The 17,183-nt window shown below is 39.6% G+C and overlaps 1 protein-coding gene across 2 annotated transcripts in view; it reads left to right on the forward strand.

Moving 5' to 3' along the window:
* DOK7 (docking protein 7) overlaps positions 1 to 15,827 on the forward strand; it is a 129,086-nt gene extending 113,259 nt beyond the window's left edge. Inside the window, exons 11-12 of one of the 2 annotated variants that reach the window (XM_075194363.1) lie at positions 3,780 to 3,932; positions 14,816 to 15,827. In XM_075194363.1, the coding sequence (XP_075050464.1) occupies positions 3,780 to 3,932; positions 14,816 to 14,952 (290 nt within the window). In that variant the 3' untranslated portion in view covers positions 14,953 to 15,827. The remainder of the gene's footprint in view (positions 1 to 3,779; positions 3,933 to 14,815) is intronic. The other variant, XM_075194364.1, reaches the window with a different exon arrangement.
* The last annotated feature ends 1,356 nt before the right edge of the window (positions 15,828 to 17,183 follow it).

A 17,183-nucleotide genomic window follows, 5' to 3' on the forward strand; every position in this document is an offset into this window, starting at 1 on the left:
ATTTCTGTAAAAGTTCTGCCCCACAGTCATAAACTACATACACACTGGTATTAAAATTATATGTCCAACATGCTTTTTTTTTTTTAAATGCACATTAAGTGCATGTAAACGGATGTGAAATTAAAAATCATTGTATGAAAAGAGGACATAAATATTTGTATATTTACGTGCATTTTACATGCATATAAAGTAAACGCATTTCAATCGCCACTGTGTATATAATGTCTTTATTCTCAGAATATAATACATTCATTACAGCTGAAATTGCCAAACTCATGTAAGTCAGTAGAAATCGCCCAACATGTCACGTTCACATGTATGACTTTGTAGTAGACAGGCTGGAGTCATGTATGATGGCAGAACATATAACGTGGTGAAGTACAACTTACATTTTTTTTCTAGTATACAGGGACACCCAAGTCCATAAAAAAATCTTGTTTCCTTTTGAATTACAAATGCAGTCAAATATTACTACTCTCTTTAATTGTGCTAACTCATGCAGCAGGAGTCTGGGTAATGAGAGGTTACGTTAGATTTTTAGCAGCAAGAGATGAGAACTGCTGTGGGATTTTCAGGACACAATGCAGCTCTAGACATGAGTGGGGAGAGAATTTGTGAAAGATAACTGCTCATCGCAAATATACAGCAAATCAGATCTGTAACCAATTTGGCTACGTGTAAGGCTTAGTTGTGGATGGTTTCAAATAACTGGATTGCAAGAGACCCTATGCATTATGATTGGATGATGACTCCACACATGCCAATGTGGCAATTGTCCAATCAGATTTTACATTCTGTCTTTTAAAATCTAATCTTATTGGAATGAGTTAATTATTTTTGCATTACATGCGAAGGTGGCAGTTTATTATTTCATTGTAATATGACATTGACTTTTCCACTCATTTTACTGTTAACATTGACACCATCCATCAAGATACCTTCTCCTGCCAGGTCCCGACCTCTTTACTCTCCCTATCACCCAATCTCTCTGATCCACCATCTGTTCTTTCCCGTCTGTTTTTGGGAAAGAGGTAATTTGTTGTCTTCTCCCCATCTCATTAACATTCTCAGCTCTCTCTACCCCAATGCTTACCCGGACCTAGCTCACCCTTTTCTCAAAACAATTCTCTGGAACCTGTCTCTCTATTCATGTGCTTTCTCTCCTCTCACTCCCTCTTTTTTGCAATTGGATTTCTGTCCCCTTCATTCCACTGAGATGCCTTCACTGAAATCAGCAGTAATCTTTTTTTGCAAAGTCTATGCCACTCCTCCATACTCATCCTCCTGGACTTCTCTGCCACTTTGGACACCATTGCCCATACTTTCCTCCTGCACACCCTTGACTACATGACTATGTGGCTCTGTTCTCTCCTGACTCACTTACTACCTTGCCATCTGCTCTTTCTCTGCCTCTTCCTCTATCTGTTAGGATCCCACAAGACTCCTCCATTGACCCTCTGCTCTTCTCACTGTACACTTCTTCCCCTGAAGAACTAATCAGATACTTCTGTGTCCAATACCACCTCTATGCAGATGACTCGCACATTTACCTCTCTTTCCCTAACCACCGCTCTTCTCTCCTTTCTATTGTGTTCAGTTGTCTCTGTGCCATCTCCTCCTGTATGTCCCAATGCTACCTAAAGCTTAATATAACTAAAACTGAGCTCATCATCTTCCTTTCTCCTAGAGCCTACGACCACCCCATCTCTCTAACTGTTGACAACACCACATTCTCCTCTGTTCCTTATGTCTGCTAGCTGTATGTCAGCTTTGGCTCTACCCTCTCCTCCACTACCCAAATCCAGTCATTCTCCCAGGCTTGATGCTTCCACCTTTAGAACATTGCCTGTATACGACCCTTTCCATCCTTGTGGTTGCCAAAACTAATCCACTTTCTTATTATATTTTGAGTACTGTAACCCTCTCTTGTCCCACCTCCCTCTCACATATCTCTCCACTCTCAATGTACCTTCAATGCCATGGTAAGATTTTCCTGTCCCAATGCTCCATTTCTGCCTCCCCGTTCTGCCACTTGTTTCCTGTTCCTACTTAATTCAATTCAAACACCTCACCTTAACCTACAAATGTTCAGTCAATATATCTCTGACCTCTTCTCAGTTCACACTTCCTACCACGCTCTCCGCTCTACCAATGTCTGGCACCTCGGCTCCTGACATTCCCTCTCACATCCAGACTTTTTCTTGAGACTCTCCACCAGCCTGCAAAGTTTTACATGCTTCTTAAAAACGTAATTCTCTGTCAAGGCATACCAGTCTCCCACCTAATTCTGCTGTCGGTGGCCAAGTGAACCTTAGCATTCACTATTCCTCACTATTCCGTTTTGTTCTACCTCTTGTCTCAAACTCACCCCACCCGATTAGATTGTAAGCTCTCATGAGCAGGGCCCTCTCTCTTTCTGTGTTCTTGCCCTCACCTAGCTACATGCATCTTTGTATTACTTTATTTACTTATGAGTAGGGCCCTCTTACCTCTCTGTCTGTATGTATTACCCAGTATTGTTTTATCACTGTTTGTTCCCAATTGTATAGCGCTACGGAATTTGCTGGTGCTAAATTATTACAAATAAATGATGATGATGAACTATTGAAAGAATCTAAAAGAAAATTGACAAATGTACATTACAAACAACTTTTTTACTGTCAAAATTTACTTTTCGGTCATATGTTTTATAGGGATTTTGTTTTTAATTATTTTGCTGAACTTACTGGAATAACCTTAGGAAATTTTCCTTAACTGTAGATTTACTTGCATTTGATACAATAATTGTACATTTACAATCTTTCTTTATATTGCCTGATTATTCCTCATTGATTAATTCTGTCATGCTTATTTGTTGTCCGATTTTACAGCCACATTGTTGAAGTTCTTCCCATCATGTACTCCACCTTCATTTCATCATCCTTATGACTAACTTATTCTTGCCTCCATTTTGTTGTTTTTTTGCAAACAGGGATCTTGGAATCCAAAAAGCTAAGCCTAACCAAAATAACCTGTATTTGCAAACTTGTTATCCCTATCAACCAATCACAATTTAGCTTTCAATGGCCTAGTGCAAATGTCTCTCTTAGTACCTTAGTATCTTACACCAAGTTTTATAAGTCAGCTATAAAACTGGGTATTACATGCCAAAACACTGGCATAGCTCTTAGTAAGTGACTATTGAAGAGCTTAATTTGGCTATTACAATAGTCAATTTCAGTTTAAGATGTTCTTACTTTATCCACAAGTTGATTTGTTGATATTGGTACTTTTTTGTGGTCTATTGTTTTGAGAAAGTATTTTACAGTATGCCCAAACTGTACAATGATTGGCTGGTCAGTTTCCTCTGTGTTGGCAAATCCGTATTAGTATCTGTAGTATGCAACATAGAGGACAGTGACAGTAGCTAGACCAAATCTGCATGTTGAGAAATCCCCCTCCCCAATAGATCTGAGCCTTAGGCACTTGCCTAGATCGCCTTTTGGCTAATCACTCCCATATTTATAGAGTAATATGAGACTTTTCACAGACTATTGATTGCACAGAAAATTTGCACAGACTATTGATTGCAATTAGCATACTAAAACTATACAATAGAATTGGAAATATACATAGAAACATACAACACGGGTATACAGGAATTTTTTTTATTGCATATGTGCTAGAAATCTCAGCTGCCTGTGCTACAGTGTTTATCATCACTAACATTCACAGAACTGAGCTGCAAAGCTATGCCACAAGCATGAATTAATCAGAATATGTCTGCTTCATCTGGTCAGCAGGGGCAACAGATTATCCAGCCGAGTCACTGTTTTCTGACCGACCTCGCAGTGAGACATCAACTTATGTAAATATTCCTATCAGCCCTACATCAAAGAAACAGCTCCATTACATGGCATTAGAACTTCAAGATCCTAGTACAGGAATAAGAGGTAACATCCATCACTCTCATCCAAGCAGATCATTCCCTCCTCACCATGACAATGACTTATTCTTAACCTCGTTCATCATCAGGGGTCAGAATCTCTGAGGAGCCTAGAGAATGCTGAGATTGTGCCTGCTAATTTCGTTGTTTTCTATTTAACCCATTTTGTGCGCTAGATATTGATCTGCTTTACTGTACATTGTTTATGTTGTGCCAAAGCCACACAAAAACTTTAATTGTAAGCCCAACATTTGAGGAAGAGGTTAGCTAAATGAAGCAATAATGTATGCAAATTCTAAGATTTGGGGTGGATTTTGTCCAAAATAAAGAAGAACACAGCTATTTTCACAATTTAATATTGAGTACATAATACCTATTTATAATATATACAATACAGTGGCGGAACTACCATTGGAGTGGAAGATGCAGTGCGTCGGGACCCATGGAGATAATGGGCCCTGCTGCATGGCAGATGCAGAGGGTTGGGGGCCCCAGCCTCGTCTCCGCCTGCCTGTACTGGGGCCCACAACTTGCTAGTTCTGCCTCTAATACCATAGAATGGGTCTATTTGTAAAACACAAACAGTACTATCTAAACTATACAAAGAATATTCTTACTCCACTTAATAAGATCACACAAGGCTAAAAGAAAGACACCTTAGTGATGTCAAAATTCAATAGTTTTCAGGGATTCTAATAAAGGCAAACATTATTTATTTCAAATATTTTGTTGAAAGTTGCGGGCTCAGTTTTGGAGTTGTTGTACCTGTAACCACTCCTTGCATTGTTTTCTCTAGTTGCCAGGATAAACCTTCTCCTTCAGCCAGGCAGTGTGTGAAATTCCTCCCACTGAATATCGCATCCTCCTGTCTTCTGATTGACTGTCCCATTGCTCATACAGGTTGTAGTGTGGGGACTGTCAATCAAACAGATCCATGCCAGGATCTGCACTACAGTGAACCATGTGTGATGTCACTTTTTAAACTGGATGAGACTGTCTAAAGAGACAGACACTTTTGAATTTCTCAGCTACAGAATAGGTGTATAAAAAAATAAACATCTGCTAAATATAAAAGGATAAAGAGTATAAACTGATCCACACATCAGTTGTAGCTCTGTTCTGTTTACCTAAAACAATAAAACAATCTATTAACAGGATTCCTGCAGTGGTTTTGGTCCTGTAACCATTAACACTGACAGTCTGTATAGACGGAGGCGTATATGTTAATCCAATGGTTTGTTATATTGACCTTGACCTTAGAAGACAGCCATAAAGTCAGTGGAGATTATGAGCTACACTTAAAGTCAATTACATACAGAAAGACTAAGCTCATTAAAATAAGATTTACAGACATCAATATTCATGTTCCACTGTGTTCATTTCGGTGTCTATCATTCTTATGTTGCAAAGATAACTCATTTTAACCATTCCAGTGCTTCTTTATTCATTAATCCACAGAATCTGTGGACAGGCTTAATCATTTTAACTATATTTTAACTCCTATAATACTTTTGGTTTTTTTTACACAAAAGTATTTAACATTACATAGATTTTTCTGGCTAACACGGTACTGCAATAATAATTTTTAAAAATATTTTTTTGTGCTACACATTTTAACGTAAATAAGGAAATATTTGACTATATGTTTATAAGGATGTGATGATACCATGATGTTAGAGCAGAGCCATCTTAACAACATTGTGGGTCCCTGGGCAAAGCAGTGCAACGGGGCCCATATATGTGTGTAAAAAAAAAAAAGTAACATATATAGATATAGATATAGATAAATATACCGGTATATGTCACTATTTTTTTACATGTGCTCATTCAGCGTCCCCTTAACCCACCTTCCGATCGACCCCCTTCTCTTCTTTTTTCTGAGTCCTCGCTTCGTGCTGCGCTCCTCCATGCTGCGCACGCAGTGAATGTCGGGTGTGATGATGTCATCATGCCCGACAATCACTGCGAACGCAGCACGGAGGAGGGGACCAGGGAGGGAGCCGGATCGCCACATGACTTGACCACCTGACCACCTGAACGGTCAGGTGGTCAGGTCATGTGACTGCAAAAGGTAAGTTTTTGCGTTTTTTTTAAACAGGATTATTTATTTTCATCCTGCCTAGGGCCCTCTTTCCCGCTGGGCCCCCAGGCACCTGCCCATCGTACCCAGTCGGAAAGACGGCCCTGTGTTAGGATAGACACCAAGAGGAAAGTCCTGGTATTTACGGGTTCAGGGATCACACAGACAAAGAGAGATAGAAAGGATACAAATGTAACTTTATTGCAAAATACGAACATCTAATGCAAACAATAACCATAAAAATAGTTAAACTTAAAATCAGCACCCCAAGTACTCAACACACTCCAAATCAAACATCCCAAAACATTAGTGTTATTAACAGAACAACAATTATAAATGGAACAGTTGTTGGATTCCAGACAGGCCAGGGAAAGGGTTGGGGTTATTCCGTGGTCCAGCAGCGGGGTACACATCCCTCCGTAAGGATCCAAAATCTCGAACATGCTGCAAGGGAAATAATTCTGCGGTACTTCTCAATCTCTTGATATTTCCCGCCACTCAGCCAATGCTCTCTATCACCGTGATAGGGATCTGAATGCCAGATTCCCTGTTCTAGGAAACGTACCAGGTGAACAAACCCACGAGCAACTGCAGATGGAGGAGAGATTTGTGGGCATGTAAGGTAGTTACAGGTTAAAGACAGGATCAGATGCAGTAATCATGATGGAGCTGGTGAGAGATAAAACTCTACACCAAGATCAAGAAATCCTGGAACACCCGCTAGTCCCCCCTGCAGGGTTTTTTAAAGTGTCCAATTTTCACATCCTCCAGAGATAGTCTTGAACCAGTTTGGTTCGGAACTGGCTGGAATAGAAAGTCTACTAGAGTCCAGGGGATACAATGATGGGCAACACTGGCTTCATTTAAGATCCGAGTTGGTACTATTATTATTATTATCCTTTATTTATTAGGCGCCACAAGATTCCAACAGCACCATACACAATACAAACAATAGACCATACAGAGAAAACAGTACAGAACAATAAACGAGTAATACCAAGACTCCAGAAGCTCCAGAAATAGCAGTTATAGTGAAGATGGACTCCTACAGGGAGGGCAGAGGGGGGGAGAATGAACCAGACATGGCTACAGAGAAGGAACAGTTTGCCAGGTAAGAGGTGAACCATGCAAGGAGAGAGCCAGAGAGGCAGAGAGAGAGAAGGGTCTGCAACAGAGGGGGGGGTGGTCAATGGTGTAAAAGACAGAGGAGAGGTCCAGGAAGACGAGCAGGTAGAAGTTATCCCTGGATTTAGTCGAGTTGAGATCATTAGTAACTTTGGCGTGGGAGGTTTCAGTGGAGTGGGGGGAAGGCGGAAACCAGATTGGAGAGGGGATTATCCGAGAGGTGACTGGTGAGGCGGTTGCAGACAATCCGCTCGAGTAGTATAGAGGCATACAGGAGAAGTTAAATAGGGCGGTAGTTGGCGAGTGAGGTGGGATCAAGATTAGGATTTTTGTGAATGGGAGAGATAGGGGCATGTTTAAAGGAGGAGGAGATGATGCCAGTGGAGAGAGACAGGTTGAAGAGGTATGCTAGGTAGAAGCAGGCAGGGGGAGAGGGAGTAAAGGAGGTGAAAGGGGATGGGATCGGGTAGACGGGAAGAAGAAAGAAAGAGGGAGTGGACTTCTTCACCCGTAGAAGGGCAGAACAAGCACAAGAGTTGATTGTTGGAGGAAGGTGGAGTGACGAGGGTGGCAGGAGAGGGAAGAGAGGAGGAGATGTCGAGTCTGATGCTCTTTATTTTGGAGGATAAAAAAAAGGCAAAGTTGGTAGAAGAGAGGGAGAGTGTGATAGGAGGGGCAGGTGGTGAGGAGAGAGTTGAACGTGGCAAAGAGGCAGCAGGGATTAGAGGAGTGAGAAGAAATGAGGGACTTAAAGAAAGATTGTTTAGCGAGGGAGAGGGCGGAGCTGTAGGAAGAGAGGATACATTTAAAATGAGGCAATAGCATGAGAGCACTTTTGAAGGAAGCGGGTGAATTTGGAGTGCCAGGGATGGGGAAATAAGTGGCGATGACAGACAGAAGTGGAGGGGGCGACAGCATCCAGGACAGTGGTGAGGAAATGATTATAGAGAGAGGTCGATTGATCAGGGCAGACCAGATTGGGAAGACGGGTGAGGAGAGTTTGAATAGAGGAGGAAAAAGAAGTAGGGTCAAGGGAGTGACCAAGGCAGTGGGTGGGAGATGAGGTCCACTGAGTCAGTCCAAGGGACGAAGAAAGGGCAAGACGTTTGATGGATACAGGGTCAGAGGGGTTATCAATAGCGATGTTAAAACCTCAAAGTATGATGGAGGGAAGGTCAGAGGAAAGGTAGTGGTTAAGCCAGGCTGCAAAGTTGTGAAGAAAAAGGGAAGTGAGGCCAGGGGGGGACGATAGATGACAGAGACATCATCATCATCATCATCATCTATTTATTTAGTGCCACTAATTCCGCAGCGCTGCACAGAGAACTCATTCACATCAGTCCCTGCCCCATTGGAGCTTACAATCTAAATCCCTTAACATACACACACACACACACAGACCGAGAGACTAAGGGCAATTTAATAGGAGCCAATTAACATACCAGTATGTTTTTGGAGTGGACATGGAGGTGAGTGGGGGAGAAGAGGTGGATAGATCCCCTGTACTAGTCCAGATAAAGTCCATTTGGATCCAGTTCTTGAATACCCACGACCCCAAACAATAATAAACATTTGTAATCCTCGGGGGAACATATGTATATCCATGTGATCTGCGTAAGATGAGTGAAGGCAGCAGGAAGGGATGTTTCCTGTAGTCTGTACTGTCACAAAGGGGTTGTAGACACATTTTGGCATGGGGGCTGTATTAGGAAATAACCAATAACCCAAGTAGTGGGTATAGTAATGTCACATAGGGAGGGAAACATGCCCCTCCACTGTAATGCATTTGGCCTCCCTAGCCTCTGTTGGAACACATTTCCTCACCCGGTAGTAGCACATTTCCCCTGTTTAACTCTGTAATAACACATTTTCTTCCCTCTACTTCTGTAATAATATATTACTCCCTCACCTCTGTAGTAACACACTTCCATCACCTTTGTAGTAACACATTTTTCCTCTCCCTCCTGTATCAGCACAGTCTTCCCTCTCCCCCCCGTAACAGCACAGTCTCCCCTCTCCCCCCTGTAATAGTACAGTCTCCCCTCCCCCCTTCTAACGACACAGTCTCCCCTCTCCCCCTGTAACGGCACAGTCTCCCCTCTCCCACTGTAATGGTACAGTCTCCCCTCCACCCCTACTAACAGCACAGTCTCCCCTTGCCCCCTTGTACCAGAACATAAATACATCCCCTCTCCTCTATATCAACAAATTCCCCTCCCCAGTTGTTACCTGTCCTCCTTATTCTCTCTCGCTAAAGTAAGCTTTGAGAGTCTGGTAGTGAATGAAGCTCATTTATTTCTGATTTTGCTGCCAGGCTGACCTCACTGATGATTCCTGGATGTCCCTGTGGTGTTGGTCCTCCACAGCCACAGTGAGAGTGCTAGACCTGATACAATGCAGGACAGATGCAGGAGACTCAGGACGTAGGACTGCAGTAGTAGGTCTGTCCTGGCGTACATGGTCGCCCTGCATTTGTTCTTTACGGGATGCGTGTTGTGCACCACTACATGTAGCTGTGTTTGCTCTGTATTTATTAGAACTTGACCTAAAGCATAACTGCCCCCTCCCACCCAAAGTATTATTCCACATCCTGTTTAAAAATAGGGGTGCATTTTTTTGACGAATAGTACACATCCCCCCCTTCTTGTCTGAATTTTTCCATGAATTCAGATGACAGCTATAATTTTCCTATATAAACAGTTAATAAGTAAACACATATTTAATGTGCTGGGAGAGATGAATTCATTAATTGAAGAAATGTCTAAATTTATACATTAATAATATGTAATTGCAAATGTATTTTTGGATGACTTTTACACTTACAAGAGCATTCTATTACTGCTTGTTTTAGATTCTACTTTTCTAGACCACTTGTTTTTACGCTCTCCCTTTTATTTGCAAACATCTTTGTATTATTGTGTTGTTTTGAATGATTGTAAGCCTTTTTTTCTTTTATAGAAACGTCAAGTTTGGCAAATTAAGATTCATATTAAATATAGTATTACCATAATATGAAGAGCAAATTAACAAAGTGATATATGAAAGCTACCAGCATGCAATACAAAAGTGAAAGATGTACAAACCTATAATATAAAAAATAGTATAATAACATAAACAATTCCTAGGAAATTATCGATTGTTTATAACAGTCAAAATAAGGCTACTTTTTAAGAAAACAGAATTTAGAATGATCATGTATGGAAAAGGAGATAGTGGGACTGAGTCATTAAGGACGGCAAAAAAGAGTACATTTTCTCCTGGAGAAACCATGTTACAATTTAAAAGGTGTAAATCAGTTTATTATATTACATGTAAGGAAAATACTGGCTGCTTTTTCATGTAGTACTCAAATACTTGATAGCTTTATTTTTACACTGAAATTTAAAGTTGATCTAGGACATGCCCTACCCCAACTATAAATCTGTCCCCACATTTTAAATTTACCTCTTGCTCCAATGCAGCATGGTTTTACCAAGGTGCAAAGTTACTCCTTTTTTTTTTGCTTTGCATTCTTTAATTACTCAGGTCCAGTGTTTCTAAACTGGATCAATTTTCTTTTTAATACATATAGTCTGCTTTTAAAAATTATGGAGGAACTCCATTTTCAGTTATCAATACTTTACAGGAAAATGTGTTTACTTGCATTATCCTTAGATTATATTAGTCCATGATGTCGCTAAAATTGAATCCACACAGCTGTCTTATTGTCATATCTAAGGGTAATGAAAATAAACAAAAATATGTCTGAAAATAGTTTTTTGACATTGGAGTTCCCCTTTAAAATTTACCAGATTGGTAAATATATTAATTATAACAATAAGTAAATGATTTTATTTTATTTATTATTTTTTACCTGCAGCATTTTTTGGTTTTTACAGTTTTTGGCTTACAGTATGTAGTTGGTAAAGTTTTGAATTTTAATGACTTCTACTAAGGCCATATAAAATAACAAGATTTCAGTACAAAAAAAAAGTAAAAGATTATTAGCCAAAAGGGTGATGAGAGATGGCCACATGGGGCCTGATTCATTAAGGATCTTAACTTTAGAAACTTCTTATTTCAGTCTCCTGGACAAAACCATGTTACAATGCAAGGGGTGCAAATTAGTATTCTGTTTTGCACATAAGTTAAATACTACCTGTTTTTTCATATAGCACACAAATTTCAACTTTAAATTTCAGTGTACAAATAAGCTATCAAGTATTTGTGTGCTACATGAAAAAACAGTCAGTATTTAACTTATGTGCAAAACAGAATACTAATTTGCACCCCTTGCATTATAACATGGTTTTGTCCAGGAGACTGAAATAAGAAGTTTCTCAAGTCAAGATTCTTAATGAATCAGGCCCATGGTTTTCAAATAGGAAAGGCCCAGTCATTTAAAGCTCTAGCCAAAATGGCCAGACCATATGGGGGCCTGTTAGTGCAGTCAGCAGATGGCAACAGAGGTCAAAAAAAGTCATCTGGTAATATTGGTCAACATTGCTCAAATCTGTGGATACCGTCCTGACATTACTTTCTGTGTTCCCAGCTTTCCAGTTACCGTATATACTCGTGTATAAGCCGATTTTTTCTGCAAATTTTTTACGCTGAAAAAGCCCCCCCTCGGCTAATACTCAAGTCAATACGTTTTCCCAGTTTTCTGTGGCCCTCGGCTTATATTTGGGTTGGCTTATACTCGAGTATATAAGGTACATGTCTATACCACCTTGTGGTGACTGGAGATCTTGAGAGATGACACTTATGTTGAAAAAGGATCCATTACAGGCAACTCTTGCAATGGATTTTATTTGAAAGTAACTGGTTTATTTTGGCAGTAGTATTGGCAGTTCAGTTCTGGAGATGCCCTAACCAATCACTGCCTGTCTGGTGGCCAGCTTTGTTGTGTCTAAGCTGTGGGATCTAGATATTATATTGTAAAACTGGTGGATAAATCCATCGTGCAGCTAAGTTTTTACCTCTTTCATTTCCACATGGCTCAGCTTAGAAAGAACATAGTCATGAGCTGAGGAGAATGTGGTTTGTAGTTTAGATAGAGTTTAAGGGGTAAATGTATCAAGCTGTGAGTTTCCGGCGGGTTTGAAAAATAGAGATGTTGCCTATGGCAACCAATCAGATTCTAGTTCACATTTTGTAGAATATACTGAATAAGTGATAACTAGAATATGATTGGTTGCTGTAGGCAACAACTCCACTTTTCAAACACGCTGGAAATTCGCAGCTGGATAAATGTACCCCTAAGAGTTTAAGAGCCATGGTAAGAAATGTCTCACACAGAGACAGAAAGCTTCGTTGGCGTTTGAACAGAAGCTTTATCCAGCGGACAGACCTGTAGATAAAAATCTACAAACCAACTTTTAGTAGCAAAATCAGATATTTTAACCTGTCACTATAAATGAAAGATAGAGCAATGTCCCATTTTCTGAGTTTATTTGTGAATCAGGGCCGTCTTTCCCATTGGACATGCTGGGCAGGTGCCCGGGGGCCCTGCCGCCCAGGGGGGCCCTCCGGAGGCAGGAAAAAAAAAAACCCTGCAAAAAAAGAAGAAAATACTTACCTTGCTCTCAGCTGGCGATCCGGCTCCCTCCCTGGTCTCCTCCTCCGTCGCGCTGGCAGTGCATGTCGGGCGTGACGTCATCACGCCCGCCCGACATCCATTGCGGAGCGCGACGGAGGAGGAGACCAGGGAGGGAGCCGGATCGCCAGCTGACAGTATTTTTTTCTTTTTTTGCAGGTTTTTTTTATTTTCCTGCCTCCGGAGGGCCCCCCCTGGGCTGCAGGGCCCAAATATATGATCATTTTTAATTTTTTTGTATATATAGGGGCCCCGGTGCACTGCTGTGCCCGGGAACCCAAGAGGTTCTTAAGAGGGCCCTGCTGTGAATGACTGTTTTTGAAGTTCATTTGTAGCTTATTTAAGTATAACAAACATTCTAGGTCATGATCTACTCAATTCTGCACGTGGACGTGACAGCCATGTATAATTAGTCAGACAAGACACATTGCTGCTACCTTCAATTTACCTCTGATAATAAATTGTGTTTTTAATTTCCTAGTCATCCACATTTGTGCAAACTGAGACTTATCTAACTAAGAGTGATTACATGTTATCACAAAATAATGAGTGATAATAGCCTGCATAAGGTAGACAAATGGTGTTTATTTTTCTGTAATCATTATAATTAAGACCTGGAAATTAATAAAGATTGAGAGACTTTTCTCCAGTCAAGCTGGCCATTTTCCCAAATTGCCACTGCATACATTTTCTTCCTGCTTGTAATGAATATATGTTTGATAGTCTGAGTTCCCTATGATTGATGTTACCTTGCTGGCATTAGAAGAACAAGACACATAAATAAATTTGTGGGTAGAAAATGCAATTATTTTGGAAATGCAAATAAGTTGGTTTGTGTATTATTCCTACTTCCTGTGTGTGTAATGAGACCTCTTTTCAGATCGGGATATCTATCATTCTAATAGATCTGTTCTGGATATTTGCAATGAAACAGAGTTTTTGGATAGGATCCTTGGTTTTAATGAACTGGAATGTACAAGCTTTACAGCCATTGTGAGTTACTTACCACTAATTTGACCACTCTCCCGTAATATCCGGGAGACTCCCGAATTCCGCTAGGTCTTCCGGACTCCCAGGAGAGCAGGCCTTCCTCCTGCATCCCACCCACTTCCTGGTGAATGGGAGCCTCCATCATGCATAAAAATTACACTGTTGCATCAGAGCGTCGCAGCGCCAAAATAGAGTGATTTGTCGTGCCCCGCCCCCTTCCATCATCACACTTCACCTCCTCTCCGAGATCTCCCGCATGGGAGGTGTAAATAGTTGGTAGTATGATTTACAAGCAAGGGTGCAGACTTCCACAGATGACTTGTAGCAAGCAATCATCAATAAGCTTCTATAATCAGTCTTGGGCAGGGTAGACTAATGAGAGCGAATGTTTAATATGCCTGGTTGTTATGGGTGCATCACGATAGTAAGTAACCTATATTGAGGCTAATAGTAGCATTATCAAATGTATTAGAATAGGGTTTCAAGTCCTTTCAAATGAAGATATTTGGAAGAAACTGTATTCCATGGTAAAACATATAAGTAAATGTACTTACATTTGCTCTGCAGCTGAATATATGATATTATTCTCTGTTATCAGCCATTTTCAGTTACTAGCTCACTTACTAAAGAGCAAAATCTGCACTGACCAGCCAGTAATTTGCTTTTTATCTGTATAATGCAAATTAGATCATTAAAGCGGGTGCCTGATTGGTTTGCTTTGATTTTGCTAGTGCCTTTACTTTTCATATTTAAATATGTTTATTGCATTTTGATCATGGATGTTTTAAAGAACTTACGAAATGACGATGACAAGTTATACCCGACAATTCAAAACTCAGAATGAGGAATGATTACCGAGAACAGATTGTCATTTATCAGCCTCATATTGCAGGAGGAATAAAAGTTATTCTTAATGCTGTCATTTCTCAGCATCATACAACAGTTTATAATGTGCCTAATTCTATTCATTGTCTTGTTTTCATACTGCTCATTTTCCCTAACAGCTCCATTTGAATGAAAGTCAAATATCATTGGCTATAGTCTCTTAGGAACACCGCTACAACATCACTTTAATATAGGAATGTTTGTAGACTGATAAAAGTTTATTTTTATTTCCCAGGAGGAGGCTCCACCAAGTACGCTCAGATAGACATCACTGCCACGGAGACAGCACATAAAGTGGGATCCCAGCACGCTCAGTCCAGAGAGGAACGTCTACAGGAGCTGGAACAGAAAAGAAAAGGAACTCCGCAGTGATCTGACGAATAAGAGGAGTGTGGGGGGGCACCGTCTGCTTCGGTGCTGATCGCCTCAGTTCTGTTAGTACTGGTTCTAGTACTAGGTGCATGCATTTGCACTGGTGGCTCATTAGCAATATTGGGTCCACTCTGTTGCAATCACTCAGTATGTTTCACGGAGGTGCTGGAACTTTATAGGCTGGTCGACTTAGCATGTCGTTTAGCAAGAAGGGAATTACACGTAGTTTGATGGCACAGGGGTCATTCCAAAACTGATATACCCTCCTGGAAAAATAGTCAGAAAGGTCTGGTTGAAGTAAATGCCCTTTGAATCTTGAGATGGAATTATACAAAAAAATAGTCTATAAATATATGTATTTTCACATTGATTTTTTTTGGTCTTAGAAAATGTCAATATAGTTTTGTATGCATAGTCACTATAGTGTATTTATTTCTTTCTGTCAACATGTATTATTTAATTTTATTTGCATATAATTTTATACATGAAGGTTTTCTGCAACATACCTCCTAAGTTTTATTGTCTTACACATAGGCCTTTTTTTTGTAGAGAAACACAAATGATTTCAGTTTTATCGTATCAATTAATATCATATTTCCTGGGGCATTTATGTACAGTATCAGTATTTGGTACATTTTTATCTATTAACAGTTCTTTTCGCGTATACATGAATTTATATTGTTCTAACACAGAAAGATAAAGGTTTTCTACTGTGTTATGGTTTTGCATGTATGTAAATATTATACAATTAGATAGTGGAAAATTACATATTATTTTACTGTGATATAAGGAATGTAATATTAAAATACAAATATTGCAAAGGTTTTTTTTGTGTAAATAAAATCCCTAAGGGGATATGTACGAAATGTGTGCAATATTTTGCAGTTTATTGTGTTTTCAGTTTTCTATTTTAATTTGCACCTTTACAGATTTTTTTTTATGTATTGCTAAATTTTTATATGAATTATATATTTTTTTTCTTCTAACTAATTCTACCTAGAATGTGGTGAAAGTGTTTTGGCACATATTGATAAATTTTTAGTCATTGTATAATTAGGCAGTGTTTTTTCTCTGTATGACAGTAGCAGCAATTTCACTTTTTTTAGATAGGAAATTAATTTTTAGAACAGCAAAATAATATCACTACAGGTTAATACACATCTTACTATGTCTTCCGTTGTGTATTTTTTAATAAAAAAAAAAATGCCAAAAATATATATTGATGGTCGAGGTGGAAATTTAGAAGTGGCGGTATGAAAAATTTAATTGGAATGTAAATCAATGGAATTTAATAGTTTTGCAATGCAGGCAGTAGGAGAAGTGGCGGTATGCAGTGCTTTTTTTTGTCATAAAACTCATCAGAACTCCGGCATCTTTTTTCAATGGGTTTTCCAAGTTTTAAAAGTAACATTTGAACATTTGATGTTTGGTCAACGTGGACTTGAATCACCTTGTCGAGCGTAGCAGGTCGGCGGCAAAATCAATAATACGGTGCATGCGGGTGCTTTTGTACCGAGTCCTGTGCATGCGTACTTCGTCTGCGCTGGCACTGTTCGGCTTGTGGCGCTACTCAGCTTGTGATTGGTCATGTGGTCGCGCACTGAGTGCTTACTGTGGGCGGCGACCGTTATGTTTCCTAATACAACTGACGTGTGTGGGTGTGTGTACATTGATTGACTACGTGATGTGAGTTCCGGCACCTTTTTTCTTACAAATAAAGCACTGGCGGTATGGCATACCACCGTATGCCCCCACATCAACTACTGTTTATATTATATTAATGGAACAGTGTAATTCATCTTACGGAGGGTGATTTTCCTTTTGGTTATTGATTTGAGTTCAAGTAAATTGACAACATTCTGATTGTAATAACTGTTTGCCTTGTGATACACTGAACATTCATAATACAATTTTTTTTTCTTAAATTATTTTTGTTTTTAGCATGTTAGAAAGTAATAACAAAAGCCAACAGGTATCACAGATGAAAAGGTTAAGCCAATAGTTAAACTAGCCACTGGCATCATTAGCAAAAGTGATACCTAAAGGTAATAAGTATGTCCGACTTGCAAACACCTAGACAAAAATAATTATTGGTTTGTGTATAACTTACGTGTTTCCCATTTTCATCACAATGTAGGATGCAATGCGAAATTAAAAGCTCAAATAAAGTATAGTTCCGTTTTAAAATCTAGCTAAAAATAACATATTTAAAACAGTATTATGTAACATTG

The sequence above is a fragment of the Mixophyes fleayi genome, chromosome 1 (genome assembly GCF_038048845.1).
Source record: "Mixophyes fleayi isolate aMixFle1 chromosome 1, aMixFle1.hap1, whole genome shotgun sequence".
Classification (NCBI taxonomy): domain Eukaryota; kingdom Metazoa; phylum Chordata; class Amphibia; order Anura; family Limnodynastidae; genus Mixophyes; species Mixophyes fleayi.